Consider the following 16,971-nt stretch of genomic DNA (forward strand, 5'->3'; position numbering starts at 1 on the left):
TAACTTTGTGGCATTAACTTCACCTGTAAGAGCAAATGCATGAATCCGAGTAATACCAGCTGCGTAACTTTGAGGCGGGAGCCGCCACAATGTAAACAAAATGCCCGTCGTAATATTACGCCTCCCGCAAATTCTGCAACACCTCGCGCCGCATAATATTAAGCGGTTAGCACTCAAAGTGTTAAAAGTCTTAGCAGACATAAGTTGTACACCAGTGAGCTTTTATGATCACAATTGCTCAAATTTAGCACTATCTTTGTATTTTCCTTCGATTGTATCTCCTAACGTTAAAAACGATAATGATTATTTTAAGAAAATAAGACTTGGTTTAATTCGTAATCCTGAAGTATGTATGCGATGTATTTAGTGCACGAACACTTTAATACTCTCTCATGTATTCATGAGATTTGGCTGAGCAGACTTCTTTATGAATTTGCAAGTCTCATTCTCCTGTAAGTAGAATTAATTACCAGTGAATGTTCGTGCTGAAAATACATTATCAGCCTTTAAGAGAGCCATTTATAATTATTTACTGTTACCATTCCTGAATGAAATATGAAATCTAATTCCTTTATTCAACTTTAAACTAAATTATGGACTCAATTTAAAGTTGAATGATACTTCTTGCTTTTTTATTACTATTTTTTAATATAATGTACTTTAAAGTCTTTAAAAATCTTCGCAAGTCTAAAAGGGTATTAGTCGGTCGATCTTGAATAAAAAGTACCTTTGAGGATAGGGTATTTGTTGGAAAAGGTATCGTCATTTGCACTTGAATGAGATGAAGTCAATCTGGGAGGGTGCCTACTCCAAATTGCAAGACAATGAAAAATACAGTGTTGTTTCTAATTGTTGAGTCTAGATGATACCGTTTGTGTTTCCTTTGACTGCCACCAGGAGGTGAACCCATCGTCGCCAGCCGAGGAGGCCGGACTTCGAGCTTTCGAGGATTACATTATCGGAGCTGACTCGGTTCTTCACAAGAGTGGTAAACATTTTGTGGGGTGATTGGGGGCCCCAGTCGAGATAAAAGTTAATAAAAAGTAGTGATTTCTCAAGAATAAATGTTGTGAGAATGCATAGCTTGTAAAATTTTCTAATTTATCCTGGTTCTAGTATCCATTTTTTGAATTTTTTCCTTGAAACTCCACTGAAACATAAAAAGCCTCTAAAATAACCAAGGACATGAGTCGGTTCCTAAATTTTTTTTGTTCTCGGCACTGGTCCGATTCTCTCCCATTGGTTCTCGATACTCGGCTCCAAGGATGAACTATTATTATCTGAATTAATGGCAAATTTTGATGAACAACAACAAGAAGTCAATGACAATAATTTCACTAAAGAATTAAATCAGCAGGAAAGCTCTGTAGAAAAAATCTTAAGATTGTCTCCATAATTTTATTTTCCTAGTAAAAAAAAGTTTAAATAACACGTTGTTAAAGAATGCATGATCGACCAATGTGTCACATTACATCAGGTAGCCACTGGTTCTTTCTCCAGGTCTTGACTTTAAAAATTCAACATTTTTACCCTATTTATTCTGTTTTGGTAGAAATATTGCCTGCAGTACCAAACAGGCATTCACCGAAAACAGTAGTTGTCGAATGTTGGTGGTGATTTTCGGGAATTGCTGCGTAGGTAACATTTTCATGCTCAAATAACGTTTCACTCCTCCCACTGGGAGCGTTATCAAGAGAATGGGAAGGAAACTGTTGTCATCCTGAGCTTATACATGTTTTGTTACCTATTGTTGACCCGATTTTGAATTTTAGGTGATAGCCGTTGGTCATTATATTGGGCCAGGAACCCTCTCCATATGCTAATGACGCAGGCCTTTTCAAAACGCTAACCCACCGAGCCAAAACCGTGTGTGATGCGGAGCATATCAGTGGTGAAATGCAACACCTTATGTGGGCACTGAAATGGTTGCAGTGTCTCTTTCATAAAAAGAGCGATGAAAGAAAGACACCCCCCTCAAGATGATGACACAAGGGGAAGAATTAACATACGCTAAACTTCCATACATCTCCGGGGTCACCGATAGAATCGCTAGGATCCTTCAAAAAGGCTACATGAAGACTGGCTTCTGCACGGTGAAGAAAATTCATAGTATCCTACCTTCACCGAAGGGTAGCCATCCTCCCCTTTAATCTATGGGAGTGTATGAGGTTCCCTGCTGCTGCGGCAGAAGCTACGTGGGACAGAGGCAGCGTTCAATCTCCCAAAGGCTTAAAGAGCACGAAAGAGCATTAAAACTACATCAGTGGGATGCATCAGCTGTCGCTGAACATTATGCCTCCAGCCCTGGGCATAGAATAATGTTTAACGTTACACGGGCATTGGCGAAGACGGAATAATATCATCAGCGTCTTATACGTGAATCCGTCGAGATAGCGAAGAAGGCCAAACAACTTCAATAGGGAGGATGGATGTATAACCTCAGCCGCTTATGGAGAGGGTTCCTGGCCCAATCTAATGACTGACGGCTATCGCCTAAAATTCAAAATCGGGTCAACAACAGGTTAACGAAACCTATAATATAAGCTCGGGACGAGAACGGTTTCCCTCCCATTCCCTTGATAACGCTCCCAGTAGGAGGAGTGAAACGTTGAGTGTGAAAATGTTACATACGTAGCAATTCCCGAAAACCACCATCAACATTGATAAAAGAATCCGTGAAAAACTTCATACGAAAAGTAGTGGTTGAATTTGATTGGCCACGCGAAATATGCTTGGAGCACAGCTTACATACTTCATAGCATCAGGATCTATAGTGAAACTCCCCCAACATCTGATGACATCATCCGTTAATTTGTTGTAACTAGTGAGTCAGTTCAAAATATGTTCTGTATTCTGCGATGTAGCTTAAATTGTTACTTTAATTGACAACTCACTTGCATGCTTCACTGTCACAGTTCCTATAACCTCAGCAATAAACTGCTCAATATGCCGCTACAGCGACACCATGGATAAACTGAGCGGACATGAGCTAACGCAACGTTGCAATGCAGTGCATTCTGCAGGATAACCACACTTTTCGATGCCTTGCGTGGGTTTATCAACTTACGAACAATTTCTCGGAACATATCTTGCTCATATGTCGAAGATTTACTGTATATGTACGTGATTCAATCATAAGAGCACTTTGACGTGAAACGATTTTCCACTGGCTGCTGTTCATTGCAGTCCACACGGCATTGCAGAGAGTTGCATTTTCTGAACACCGCCTAAATATCACGTGAACGGCAGCTGGCTAGAAGTCATTTTGTCTGAAAGGGGCCTCAATGTAGCATTGTCTGTATTTGATGCGGTAGAAATTTCAGCGAAGAACCGACAGTACCAGGAGCCGTGTAGCGGAAGCGACACACCTCTAAAAATAACCATTATGAGTAGTCCTTTCAGAAAAGCATCAGGGTCTCTTCTATCTTCTCAACCTTTTATTTAATTTATTTTTATATGATATTGATACCCTCAGTATGTTTTAAATAAAACAAGAAATGAGTGCGTAGAATGTTATGATTGCAAAATATATTTGGTTCAAGCAATCTGAGTACAGTGAAACATCTCTTAAACGAAACTCAAGGGACCGAAATTTTGCCGTTTTGTTGATCGGGAGTTCGTTCCCCGGGTGTGATATGCATGTTGCATCATCCTAGGGGCACGGAAATTGAAGGGAGTCTGTTTGCGTTATCTTCATTCTTCCTTCGCACACTTCTAAACAGTGCTGATTTCTTCAACTGCAATGCAAATTGCGGGCCAGAGACCACAATTAGGAAGCCTAAGTGCGTATTATCCAATCACTTCGCGTGCTTTTTAATCGGTTTTCAAAAATCGGTTTCATAATAGGGGAGTTCGTTCATTGGGGTTTTTCACTACCCTGTTTACATAGGCAATTGGCCGGACCAATAGCAGTTGTTCGTTGAACGGAGTTCTTCGTTTAGCGAGAGTTCGTTAATGTGAGGTTTTACTGTATTTTTTACTACATCTTACGTATAGGCTTCACGAGAGACAAGCGCATTGTGGGGGCCTACTAAGCTCAGGGCCCAAGGCGATTGCCGATCGGCTGACCTGGCCAGACCGCCCCTGGCCATAATCACCAGGGGCAGTTTGGGCTGGCCAGAGCCACTCAAGCCCCTTTGTTTTATGTCGAGAGGTATTTTGTTTTGCAATCGGTCAACAGCCCTTATTTTGACCTCTCTGAGCACAAAAATTGTAGATGCCTGTTCAAAAAGCGTGCTGGAAGTGAGATGATATTCATGATGGCGGCTAAGTTAAGAAATGCCGTTTTCTCTTAAAGGTCGTTTTAAATGGGGCACTTCATTTTGCAGGTTAGCACTGAAAATGTTTGTTGAAATTGCAAGAATGCATGCTCGGGATTAGAGTAGAGGTTAATTTGATGTCTCGCATCCACGCATCCTCACATTTATTCTAGCAATACTCCGCTATACACGACGAAATATTGATTACGCCTCCGTATGTACGTAAGATTGAACAATAGGGAACTTGCATATATTTCAGATATAATCAATAGCCCCAAAATTATATAAAAATATATGTTTGCATATCTCGGTGAAAGTTTTTTTATTATTTTATGACGTGGTTAGCGATATTTAATGCATCAAAGCTCACGAGAATTTTCAAATGCACGTGAGAATCGAAAACGCCCGATGATTGGCTGGTAGAAAAGTGACGTCATAGTTCAGTATGAGGAGGCACGGCGGCACGGCCATAGTAGAGGTTGCATACTTGAATACAAGCGACGGCGTGGTTATGATTCATTTATTGAAGTGCAGACGTATCGGAGTTGTTCATTGTGAATTCAGGGATATTATTTGATCTATTTTTTCTTCATTGAAAGCGATAGATTGCGGAAAGATGAAGGAATATGGCTATTCTTAGGCTGATCCTAGGAAGCTTCCTGTTACTGATTCTATCATGATACCAGGGTATTTTAGTGAAACTGTAGACTTCGGCGCCGAAAGACAATGCCGAGAAATGGAAAGGTAGCTGATGTGCATCTGAAATGTTTTATAGTTCATAAGAAAGTGAGACTTGCATGTAATATTGGCGAAAGCGTATACTCATGTGAAATGTGTATTCTTTTCGCAGTCCTTTAGAGTCTTATGGTGAATTTATTTCCACCTCGAAGCTTTCGATGATACTTTCAAATTAAAAATACCTTGCCTGGAGGGCGACAGGAAGCTCTGAGGAAGCCAGACTATTAATGTTTCAATTTAGTAGCGATAATATAGGCGAACTTCCAACACAATCTACCATCTTGTGACTAAAAACCCTGAAGCCACTTCCTATTCTGCAGAAAGAATCGGTTAATCGCCCTTCGATCAATATAATAAACACAATGTCTGCGGGTGTTAATAAGTTACTTTTAAATAAATACTTCCAAAATTAGCATTAGAATGTGCATGTTTTCCAAACAGAGTCTTTAATACATTTTGGGAGCTTCTCTCACGATATATCTGAAACCTACTCTAAAGGTGAGCTCATCGTTATTGCGATTGGTTGTCACTTAAAAATTCCGTATCAGAAATCGTAGAGAATGACCTTTGACGATGACTGTGATCACCTGCACTCACGCTATCACTGGAACCGGTGGTGGAAATATCAAACCAATACAATTTCTAATTGGTTTTAACTGGGGAAAGAGCAACATAGAACTGCAAATTCTTCGGGCAACTTTAGGTTTGACTTTCCCTCAAACACCCCATTTCCCCTGTGGTGCACATCAGGATCCTATCTTTATACGATGGCCTGACAACTTTTAAATGGATCCTTGGTTTATCCTGACAACCAACTAAATGGAAATTGCTGATCCACACGTCTTCCTCTATCTCCACAGTTTCCAAATCAGGGGCCGTGGAGTATTCCTCTTGTGACTCAACTTTTTCTGAAAAGCAAGCAACGGCATAGAATAAAATCAAAGAATGCTGCGATTCATTTTATGTGACCACCTCTGGATTCCATTCGTTTTCCATCTACAACTTCCTTTATCTTTCGAGGTAAACTATGGGACAAGATAATGTTTAAATATTTTCATTAATTTATAACAAAATATAAGTTCTAAAAATACCCAAAAGCCATTTTATTAATCCGCACTGATGAGTGTAAATGAAGATGAATGCTGTAGACGTAGTTGTTTTCCATTGGTTGAGTTGCAAAGTTCATAAAGTTAAAAAAACGGCTAATTTTTCGGTGCGTGGAGTCATTTATTGCACTGGCCGCGTCTACATTTTTGAATTTTTTTGTAATAAAATCAGAATTTAGGATAAAATTTCCTTTAGAATGACGTATAGTTCATTATTATAGCATGCTGTGAAGCCAGGATATAAATTTGCAAAGTACAGCGGCACATCATTTTGACGCCGACAGTAGAAGAAAACGCTGTCTTCTTGGCTGGCACTCAATGCATGAGGATCAACGTTGCTCTTTATTTTCATATTCCATCCCTTGATTTTAAGCATCATAGAATTTTCTATGTCCTTCCGTAACTGAAATTGAACAAGTGCCATAAATAATTTGAGTCCATCTTAACCATCGAGAAATACCTATCTCGATTTTTGTTGAGAAGTTGATTTTTTATTCTACGGCAGCCGAATTATCGAAAAATCTCAGTTTCAAGTTATTCAGTCAATGAAATATGGAAATATTACATATTTATATTTAAGTTATCTTCGCTTACATAGCACACGGGGTTATCATTCCGATTATTATACTCTTATTTTTCCGTAACGCTCATCCCGACAGACGGCATGCATCGAGGCTTTTCTTCTAATTTGCTCGGTGGAAATGCTGACAAAAATTTTTTCTGGGGTGTTATTGCACAGAGAAACAATGCACCACTTGTAATTTTTCCGTATTTCACCCATGTTCTCCTTTAAATGCAACATGGCTCTTCCAAACCTGCAGTTACTGGGCTTGGATCTTGGACTCCTATTGAACTATGACGTCACGGCCTAAGATTAGTGGGGGCAGTATTTTTTAGCCCGCAAAACTCGGGAGACTTTTGGGAGTCATTTTCTAGTGTATAAACTGAATTTTAAGCGGAAAAAATTATATTGCGGTACTAAGTGTTTACTGTAATATATCAGCATACTGTTTATAAAAAGTATGCAATTTCCCTATTACGTGCTCCTTGTAAAACGGCATTTGGAATTGGAATAAATCGCTGTATTAAACATGTGTTGTAATAGATTGACTAAGTATTAAGAGCATAAAATGGCCTTACTTCTCAAGATACTTAGGAAAGTGGTTGCGTCTGTTTCAGAAAGTGTTACATGTGTTTGTCTTTGTTGCAGAGGATTTGTTCTCGCTGATTGAGGCTCACGAGGGGCGTGCGTTGAAGCTGTATGTGTACAACACGCAGGAGGACGCTTGCCGTGAGGTGACAATCACGCCCAACTCGGGATGGGGCGGAGAGGGGAGGTAAGTGAACATTCAGCACTCTCGCTAACAACCTTATCACAAAGGTCTTGCTTTTACGAAGCAAATCGTTTGTCCCGGTGTAGGAGCCGATCCAATCTATAGTTAAAGGAACGTCATTAAGAAATTTAAGTTGTTACTTAATCTATAATCCCTGCCCTGGGCCTTATTCATGAAGGCCTTGATTGTGTCGAATCCTCGACAATGTCGAGGTGGCGACGTTCAAGCCTCCACGTTTCCGTAAGTTGCAATTCCACGAAGCATATTGTCGCTGTTTCGAGGCCGCCCTAAACGGAATAAATATTGAAGCGAGGTAGGCCTCGACAATTATTTCGAGTCATGTTTATCCTCAATTTACAAGGATTGCAGCTGCAGCTGACATATTTAGAACCTTATAGTTCAATAGCTGACGTCCGCACAATGGTGATCACGGTCTTATTTCATGTATTTAAGGCGGCAAAATAGGTATAATGATACACATATAATTTTATAATACGATAATTCCAAAAACCGAAGTTTCATGACGTTGTTTCATGAGCTATCACCTGTGAACTAGCCTTAAAGTTATTTTCTGTGAAGAAGCGTTATTAAATATTCGCCATCACGAATCTCAGTCACATTAGAACAATATTTATACATTGGATTTTACAGCCCTCAAATTTGTGAAGTTAGGCAAAACTCATAAACTCCCACTGACTGATTTAGGGTTGTGTCTACGTTCGTGTTGATTTCGTGATTATCATGGGTTGTGTTCTTCTTTCCGATGCATGTTATATGGCTGTGTTTTCTGCTGTAGGTGATCAATGTAGAAATGTTGGAAAGGAGGAAAATCTCAGTAGTATAAGGGAGAAAATGATAACTGAATTGAGGCTTGTTTTTTTTACCTAGACTATAGCTCGCCAGCATGGAAACAACTTACAGCTGTAGAGATAAATGAGTGTGCTTGTTTTGAACTGTAGTACGTGGTGGTTCTCTTTGAACTTGATAATTTATGGAATACCTAGTGCTCTAAATGCATTGTACTTATGTGTGGATAGCATGAGATAATTTCACATTGGTTACGTTGTCATACACTTTGCAGTTAAAAGAATATGAGAACAATGACATTATTACACAAGAATAGCCATTAGAAAAAATTACCCTGGACCGGGAATCGAACCACTATGTTATCCATGTTCTTTAACCTAACTATTGGTTCTCAATCACCTAACACCTAGTGCCGTGAACCTCGGTATAATTGCCATGGGAATTAAGGAACCTGGATAGCGTAGCGGTCTGTGCAGTGGCGCGGAAAGCCAAAGGTCTGTGGTTCGATTCCCGGTCCAGGGGAATTTTTTCTCATGGCTATTCTTTTGTAATAATGTCATTAATCTTGTATTCTTTTGACTGTAAAGTGTATGACAACGTAACCGATGTGAAACCCAGCAAGGCCTCATCCATATTCTTCACTGGGAAAACTGAAGACGTTGCATTAAAACTCCAGACATTTGCTGTTGTTTTTTTGTTGTATTGAGTGGTGGAATGAATCTAATTCTGTTTTCTCTCCCTTGTAGTGTTGGCTGCGGTATTGGCTACGGATACCTTCACCGCATCCCGATCCGCAACAACCACGATGCCAGAGGTAAACCGCGTGTCGTCAAGGCAGCTGTCACGCCTCCAACTTCATCCCCCAAAGAACAACCGGCGCAGATGCCAGCTGCAGCGACGCCCACGCAAGCTGTCTCCCCACCATTGGCTCCAGCTGCATCTGATTCCATCCCAAAGGTATGATCAACAACGCCGTGTTGGTTTTACGAGTCATGGCCCCTTTGCGGACAAAATTAGCCATGAATGTAAATGAGCACATTACGAAAAACTAGATTCACAGATTTGGAGCACTTTTGGAGAAGTATTTATTACTGCGTACTCAAGCAGCGAGGGGGGGTTTAGGGGGATAAAAACCCCCCAGAGCTCAGGGAAATTTTGAAGTTTAATCCATTTTACTTAATTGGATAAGATATTCTATATTATTATTACAGTATTCTGCCGATTAAGGTAGGTTTCCATGGAGAAAGAAGTGATCTGGGAGTAAGTAACTCACAGTAAGGCCTACTCCCTTTCAATCCATCTAAAAATCCTATTCTTTTCCTTCCCCTCCCTCTTTTCCCTAACACTCTACCCTCTAACACCATTTTCAACATCCCCTCCTCACTAAGTACCCCTCCCATCCATACCTTCTGTCTCCTCCGTACCTCATCTAAAAGATGCCTCTCCTCGCCAACCATATACAGCACTTTGTCGTTCCTTTTCTTCTCCATTCTTCTCCGTACCCTCATCTCGAATGCCTCCAATCTTCTCTCGTCGTCTTTCCTTAATGTCCACGTTTCCGCACAGTAGAGCGTTACACTCAAGATCAAACTCTTCACTAACCTTTTCTTTAAACTCTTACCTAATGATGCTCTCAGAAGCTCCTTTCTGTTCATGAACGCCTCTTTTGCTAATGCAATTCTCTTCCTAATGTCCTACTACTGTGTCCGTTTTCCTCTAATGTACTCCCTTAATAGTTGAAATGCTCAACCAGCTCAAGTTTTTCACCACCCACTTTTATCATAAGTCTCACATTCCTCGCTCGTGATGCTGTACAAAACTGCATAACCTTAGTTTTCTTGTGATTAATCCTCATCCCATATTCTCGCAACGGTTGTATAACGCATCCACTAGGGCCTGAAGCCCCCTCACTGACTGGCTAATCAACGCCTGATCATCTGCGAATCTCACTGATTTGAACATCATTCCTCCTACTTTTATTCCTGCTTCTAATTCATCCCATGCTTCCCTCACCATCTCTTCAGCGTACATATTAAAGAGCAGCGGCAAAAGAGGACAGCCTTGCCTCACTCCTCGTCCCATTCTTGCTCACCCAGATTCTCCGTCCGCTATCCTCACTTGCGCAGTCTGGGCCATATATAGATTACGAATCAGTTGCCTATCCCTCCAATCTACACCTATTTTCTTGAGAATATCCAATAACTTTACCCAGTTCACTCTATCAAAAGCTTTTTCAAAATCCACAAACAGGCATACACGTCCTGCTCATATTCTAGGTTCCTCTCGACGAGGGACCTCATTGCATCACGAGTTGACTTCCCTTATCTGAAACCAAACTGATCTTCGCCCAATTACTTGTTTGCCCTCGCCTCCATTCGTCTGTTCAATATCCTAAGCACCACTTTTGCCGCATGCGATATTAGGCTGATAGTCCTGTAATCTCCACATTCCACAGCTTTCTTCTTTTTCGGTAGTGGAATTCAAACCGTCTTCACGAAATCCTCCGGCCAACATCCCTCCTCATAGATCCTGCGTACTAGTTCGAAAAACCTTTTCTTACCTTCCTTCCTTAGATTCGTCAGAAGCTCACACGGGATATTGTCCACGCTTCTTGCTTTCCTGGCCTTTATATCACAAAGTGCTTTCTCTAATTCTGAATCTAATATCCCCGGCCCAAGATTATCCTCCTCCACTTCACTTTCATCCTTTAAAGTCAATCTCTCCGGTCTGTTCCTTCCTTTATAGAGTTCCTCCATGTATTCCTTCCATCTGCTCTGTACCTCTTCTCGCTCGGTTAGTATCCTTCCATCTTTAGCCTTAATTTTAGGCATGGTTGGCCCTCTTTTTCCTCCCGATAGCGACTTAACTTTGCCATATAACGCGCCTACCTCTCCATCCTTCTGTAACTTTTCCATTTCCTCACACTGTCTTTTCCACCAAGGCTCCCTTGCCCTCTTAGTTTCATGTCGTAATCGATTACAGTGGAACCCCGATTTATCGTTCCCGCATTCATCGTTTTCCCGCATTTATCGTTCGCCGCTCCTGGTCCCAAATTAAGTTCCATAAAGACAATGTAATTTTTTCCCGCATCTATCGTTCCCCAAAGTATCATTTTCCTGCATTGATCGTTTGAAGATCGTGGTCCCGTCGAATAATTTTCCCTCATTCATCATTTGATAAAAATGAGACAAAGTGTTTACAACGTGTTATTTATGGCTAATAAAAACAGACACATAGTTTGAATCTTCCCAAGGAGATTGGAATGCGATAGGGAGAAGCAGAGTGCCGTGGGATAGTTACATTAGCGCATTTCCCAAGATCCGGTGTTCCCCTCCATTCAGCACTCGCCTCCCCCCGGTTGAAGCTTTCTTCTTCTCCGAAATAAAAAAAGGTCCCAGCTCGAGCTGGGATCGTATTACGAAGACCTTAGCTTCGAAAGAAAATACAGTAAACTCTCGATTATACGAAGCAGGATTTTACAAAGTTTTCGATTATAATAAGTGATGGTGCGGTCCCGGCGAAAAGCCTATGGTAAATACATGGTGCTATTCGATTATACGAAATGTTTAGAATTTACGAACTTCGGATCGGTCCCCAAGAGCGAAAGGCATTCGTTTGTACGAACTAAGGTGAAATATTTGTCAACAAAACTAGTTACGCCGGCATAAGTAGCTAAAAAAATCAGCGCTACCAACTGTGGTTCATCAAAAGTGTGAAATCGTAAATCATAGTGCAACTTTGGAGGGAAAGGGTTTGCCTAAAACCTCACGGTGGGAATTTAGGGGAAGTAGGACTTAATTAAAATATCGCGACTGACATAATGCCCCTATTTACTTGCCTATTCGTAAACATCGCATCGACAATACTTCGTAGTTTAACATGTCAGGAAGGTCGCGCGGGGTATTTTGTGCACTCCCAATTAACCCTTTGCACTGCTGTGAACGTACCTGGTGCGTTTGCAAGGCAGGCTGCTGTGAACGTACTTCGAAGACTACTTGACTACTTTTCGCCGAAGCACTTCGAAGGGTCCCTAATCCGGGACCCTTTCCTCGACGAGCTCACCCTCGCTGGCCCCTCTCTTCGACCCTCCGAGCATGGGGCCTATCTCCCCAAAAGTGACCGCTCTGACTGCATTTTGAAAATCTATCAATCAATGCCATCATCAAAAATAATTGTTTGCATCGCACTCCTGCCAATAAGGCATTCAAGTATGTCTCTGAACCGTGTTTCTGCGATGAGAAATAACGATTTTGTTAACTTTGCTAAAATGGCCAAGTTAATAAAATTGTCATTTTTCATCACAGAAACACGGTTCATAGACGTACTTTATTTCCTCCACTACAATCGCAAATTGCTGGAAATCGGCCGAATTCCCTTTGATAGCTTATCATGAGGATGTTCTTGAGGTTGGTAATTGATACAACGAGCCTACTAGAAATTCTACCGCTATAATATCACGGCTATGGTTGATTCGTTACGTTATACCTTCAGGAAGCTGCAGCGGATAAAATTGCGGAGGATATTAGAGGCTTAAAAGATGATTTTGAAAAATTCTTGGAAAAAGCAGGAAGAGCACTGCGTGCACCATCAAACGATTATATTGCCCTTTACAATGATCTCCAGGCTTGCGACAATGGGATGCCGGTACATGCATCGGATGAAGCAGCGGCCGGGACTAGTCATAATAGCAGTGACGACAAAGATGAAAGTGAAGTAATTTCACCAAATAAAAAAGAAGTACACGCTGCCCTCCAAACATTAAGATATTTTGATCTGGCTAACGAGTTAGGTCCCCAATTTCATTCCCATTTATGCAAGTGAGAAACCATGGTGGAAGCGGCGATGGAGAAGGGCAAAAAGAAAAAAAATAACAGATTTTTTAGTAGTATCTTTTCGTGTATATAATAGCCTTCCTGAGTAAACAACTTAAATATCTTAAGTATTGGGCTCCATTAACCACCAACTTATTTTTCAGGCTACTCGTAATGTAGATGCACTTCTAACTCTAACCATGAGCTTTTTTCTCGCGCGTCTCCCAGTTTTCCCATGCCGAGAGATCTTTCTTTCCAAGTCTTTGTTTACTTCCGGCGGCAGCGGCCTTCTGCTGATCTTGCTGACACCCATCTTACGCATCCCAAACCCCTCCTTCCCCAGCATTTCCCATTCACTCCCCCCCTAAGGACGGAGCTTGAGTGCGTCGTAGAAAAATAAGCCCCTCAAACGTAAACTGAGGCAGAGCTGAAGGCCCTTTCCCCACCCATCTTTCTCCTGCCCCCTTCACCGCACCATATTCTGACCACTTCTTTCCTCAGGCAATCCTATCCCACTCTTATTCACCCCACCCACGTTCCCCGATTGTGGAGAAGGGCATGGTTCATCTTTACCTGCAACGGGGGTAAGTTATTAACCGGAGAGAGGCTGAAGAAGTATCTTCCACTATCGGTGAAATGGTGCCGCGCTTACAATTGTCTCTCTTCTTATCTGCTGACGTTTCGATTGAAATTATTTTCTTTGCTCTTTCCTCTCTACATTTATTTACGATTATGGCACGAGTATTTTTTAGTGCTAAAGCTAAGAAAATCTTTTCTTTACGTCAATGATTCTTTGCATAACTTTCAATACGGCGGAGAAAGGGACACGAAAACTAAATGAGATGAATGTACAGGTTTTTGCGTGTCATTTTTGGGAATTCACGCAAGTGAACCAATACTTCACACACGTTGAGAAATGATGAAACATATCTTGTAGAAAAACAATCAATGCGGATAATAACATTTCTCTCTTTATTTCTCCGATAATGGAAAATGTTTCTCCTGTCGTTTTCCGGTTGTAACCTTGCTCCTGTGGGCATAAAAGGAGAGAGAAATACTATATGAAGATAGCACTTCACACCCGGTATGAAGAATATGGTCCGAATGAAGAATGAAGTCTTTCGTAGCAACATTTGCTAAGATGATTGAGCACAGTATACTGTGCGGATATATCCGGACGAAGAACTCGAACAGAATTTACTTCAAATATTCGCCAGAAGATAATCATATCCTACGTAATTTATAATCGTATCTGAATCTCAACAAAAATAACCAATGGAAAAGATAGCACATTCAACTGAATATACAGAGTAACTCGAAATATTAACTTACGAAGGTTATTTTGGAAACGGGTGGAGGCCCTCGTTTTTCTTTTTTTTTCTCGTCACTAAGCGATAGAGGGCGACATAAATGGCGGTTAGGACGGCTGCCGCTAAAATTCCGTGGGTGCTGGAAACAAATATATATATCTTACGCTAACTTAATATTTGTTATTCGCTCCTAACCACAAATTTATAACATTAAATTCTTATAATAAACTTTGCAATTCAATATTTGATTACGTTTTCTAAACTGGTCGGGAATTTCTTAAGCGATCGTTGATGTTGAAGTATGAACGAGAAATGGGAATTTTATGGTGGTATAATTATTTAACGATCTTTCACAGCATATATCGATAACAAAATGACTTTACTAGGAATAATATCGAGAATAACCGCCGAAAACATTTAAATAAGACCACTAAAGACAAAAAAGGGCGGAAGAAACAAAAGCGAACATTTTTTCGTGACTTATGAAAAAGTTTTGAAATTACGAAACTCGATTTTACGAAGCGCCAATTTTCCGGTCCCACTGACTTCGTAAAATCAAGAGTTTACTGTATCAAGTTACTCGAGAACAAAAGAAACCTTTTTCACGCCTCCCCCTTTCTCGACCGCTGACTTTTTTTTAGCTGACTCGCTTCAAAGATCCCCACCTCTGGAGGTCAACTGCTGCATGAATCACCGATTAGCCCGAAAGGTGTGTAAAAATGAATTTCAGCAATTGGTATTATACTTTTATTAAATTGAGATATTAGTGATGTGCACGTAATTCAAGAAAGATTCATACCAAACACGACTTATTTCTAACGTTATTTAACCATTTTAAGCAAGGAAATAGTTGGAATAATATGATGGTGATTTCCGGCAAATATCGATATCCTTGCAGCTGATAGTGAGCTTCATGGCAGTTGATGCGGATTTTTTTCGAAAACAGGGTTACAGGATCTGGTTACAATTTACGAGTTATGCTACAAGTCTCACTTGTCTGAGGTGCTAAGGAAGCGAAATATTCTCAGGATATTTTGTTTCTCGCTACTAGCAATCTGAATTCATCTGCTCATTTAGAGCTACGCTACTTATTGTTAGAAATGAGTGGGTAAGTTGCCTTCTCTATCGGATAAAAAATTTCATTGCGCAGTCATATGGTCATGCTTCACCCTCTGCAGTAAGCTCTGCCGATGCCGCACGCGATAGTATCAGTGCCGAACTTCACCTCGTACGAGTGGTTCCGTACTTTCCGGGGTGGATTGACTTAAAACTAGCAAGTGTTTTCCGTGTGGGTTCAATGGAGTCAGGTTTCAGTTTCATTAGTTTTATTCTTATTTGTCTTCGGACCATGGCCCTTCCAAAGACATAAGTGAGAACTTTAAAAGATGTACTGAAAATAATTGATGATGAAGAAAAGAATCCGGGCTAGATATGTGTGAATATTACAGTACGCCTCAGTATGTCCGCTAGTACATGACGGCAGGGGTGGGGGTAGAGCAAGATCCCTGGTGAAAACAAGAGGTGGGATGAAGCCGAGGATCAGGTGGGCGTGCCGCAAACGATTAACGCCACATTGCCTCAATCATATTAAAAATTTAATTGCTTCAAAGGAAGATTTCAAATAATAAACTATTAATGGCCTTCTTGATCCATCTCATAACCAATCACTGCGATGGCAAAATCAGTTGTTTGAGGCACGCATGCAAATTTCTCTCATAAATACGTGTACTGGAAATGGCATTTGATGGATAAGAATTTTTACATCAGACAGAAATGCATAATAGCAGTGAAAATTCCGAGTGGAGTGCAAACATTTTTTAGCAAGGCGGCTCGTTCCTTTAGGATATTTGAAAGAGAGATAAGTCGAATCAACAAAATGACCTAAGTGTTTCGATAAAGTAATAATATTCCTGTAATCAGCTAAAATCTCGTTTGAATCCATTAATGAATATCATAATTCGCAAAAATCCAGCGGATCCTGGGACATAGGCAACCCGGAATAACAATCCTGCATCGATCGTTTTCCCGCATTCATCTTTTTTTCATCCATCCCCCTGAAAAACGACAGATCGAGGTTCCACTGTATTTAGTTCCCTATGCATTCTTTTGGCCTGTTCTGTGTCCGCGTTCTTCCACTTCCTCCTCTCCTCCATTTCCCTTATCATGTTCTCCGTTATCCACGGCTTCTTTATCCTTCTACTGTCAACGTAACCAATTGACTTCTCAGCCGCTTTGATTATTCCCGTTTTAATATTATCCCTTCTTTCCTCAACAGTCTTCGTACTTTCAATCTCCCATATACTAATGTCCACTAGTTCCTGTTATTCTCTCCTCATACTCCCCTTCAGCGCTTATAAATTCCATTTCTTTGCCTTCCTAACTTTCTTAAGTCTTTTGAATCTTACGTTGTGCTTCATGAGCACTAGGTTGTGGTCTGAATCCGCATCAGCTGCTGGGAAGCTGCGCGAGTTTTTCACACTGTTCCTAAACCTCTGTCTTACCATAATGTAGTCTATTTGATATCTCCCCACATCCCCTGGACTTTTCCATGTGTTTCTTCGCCCTTTATGATGATTGAACCACGTGTTTGTGATGAATAATTTGTT

The 16,971-nt window shown here is 40.8% G+C and overlaps 1 protein-coding gene across 5 annotated transcripts in view; it reads left to right on the forward strand.

Annotated features, from left to right (window-relative positions):
• LOC124161917 (Golgi reassembly-stacking protein 2-like) overlaps positions 1-16,971 on the forward strand; it is a 100,764-nt gene that overhangs the window by 33,686 nt on the left and 50,107 nt on the right. For all 5 annotated transcript variants that reach the window (XM_046538175.1, XM_046538172.1, XM_046538171.1 and 2 more), the window contains 3 exons: positions 898-988; positions 7,314-7,440; positions 8,991-9,201. In XM_046538175.1, the coding sequence (XP_046394131.1) occupies positions 898-988; positions 7,314-7,440; positions 8,991-9,201 (429 nt within the window). The remainder of the gene's footprint in view (positions 1-897; positions 989-7,313; positions 7,441-8,990; positions 9,202-16,971) is intronic.

This window comes from Ischnura elegans, chromosome 7 (genome assembly GCF_921293095.1).
Source record: "Ischnura elegans chromosome 7, ioIscEleg1.1, whole genome shotgun sequence".
In the NCBI taxonomy this organism is placed as follows: Eukaryota; Metazoa; Arthropoda; class Insecta; order Odonata; family Coenagrionidae; genus Ischnura; species Ischnura elegans.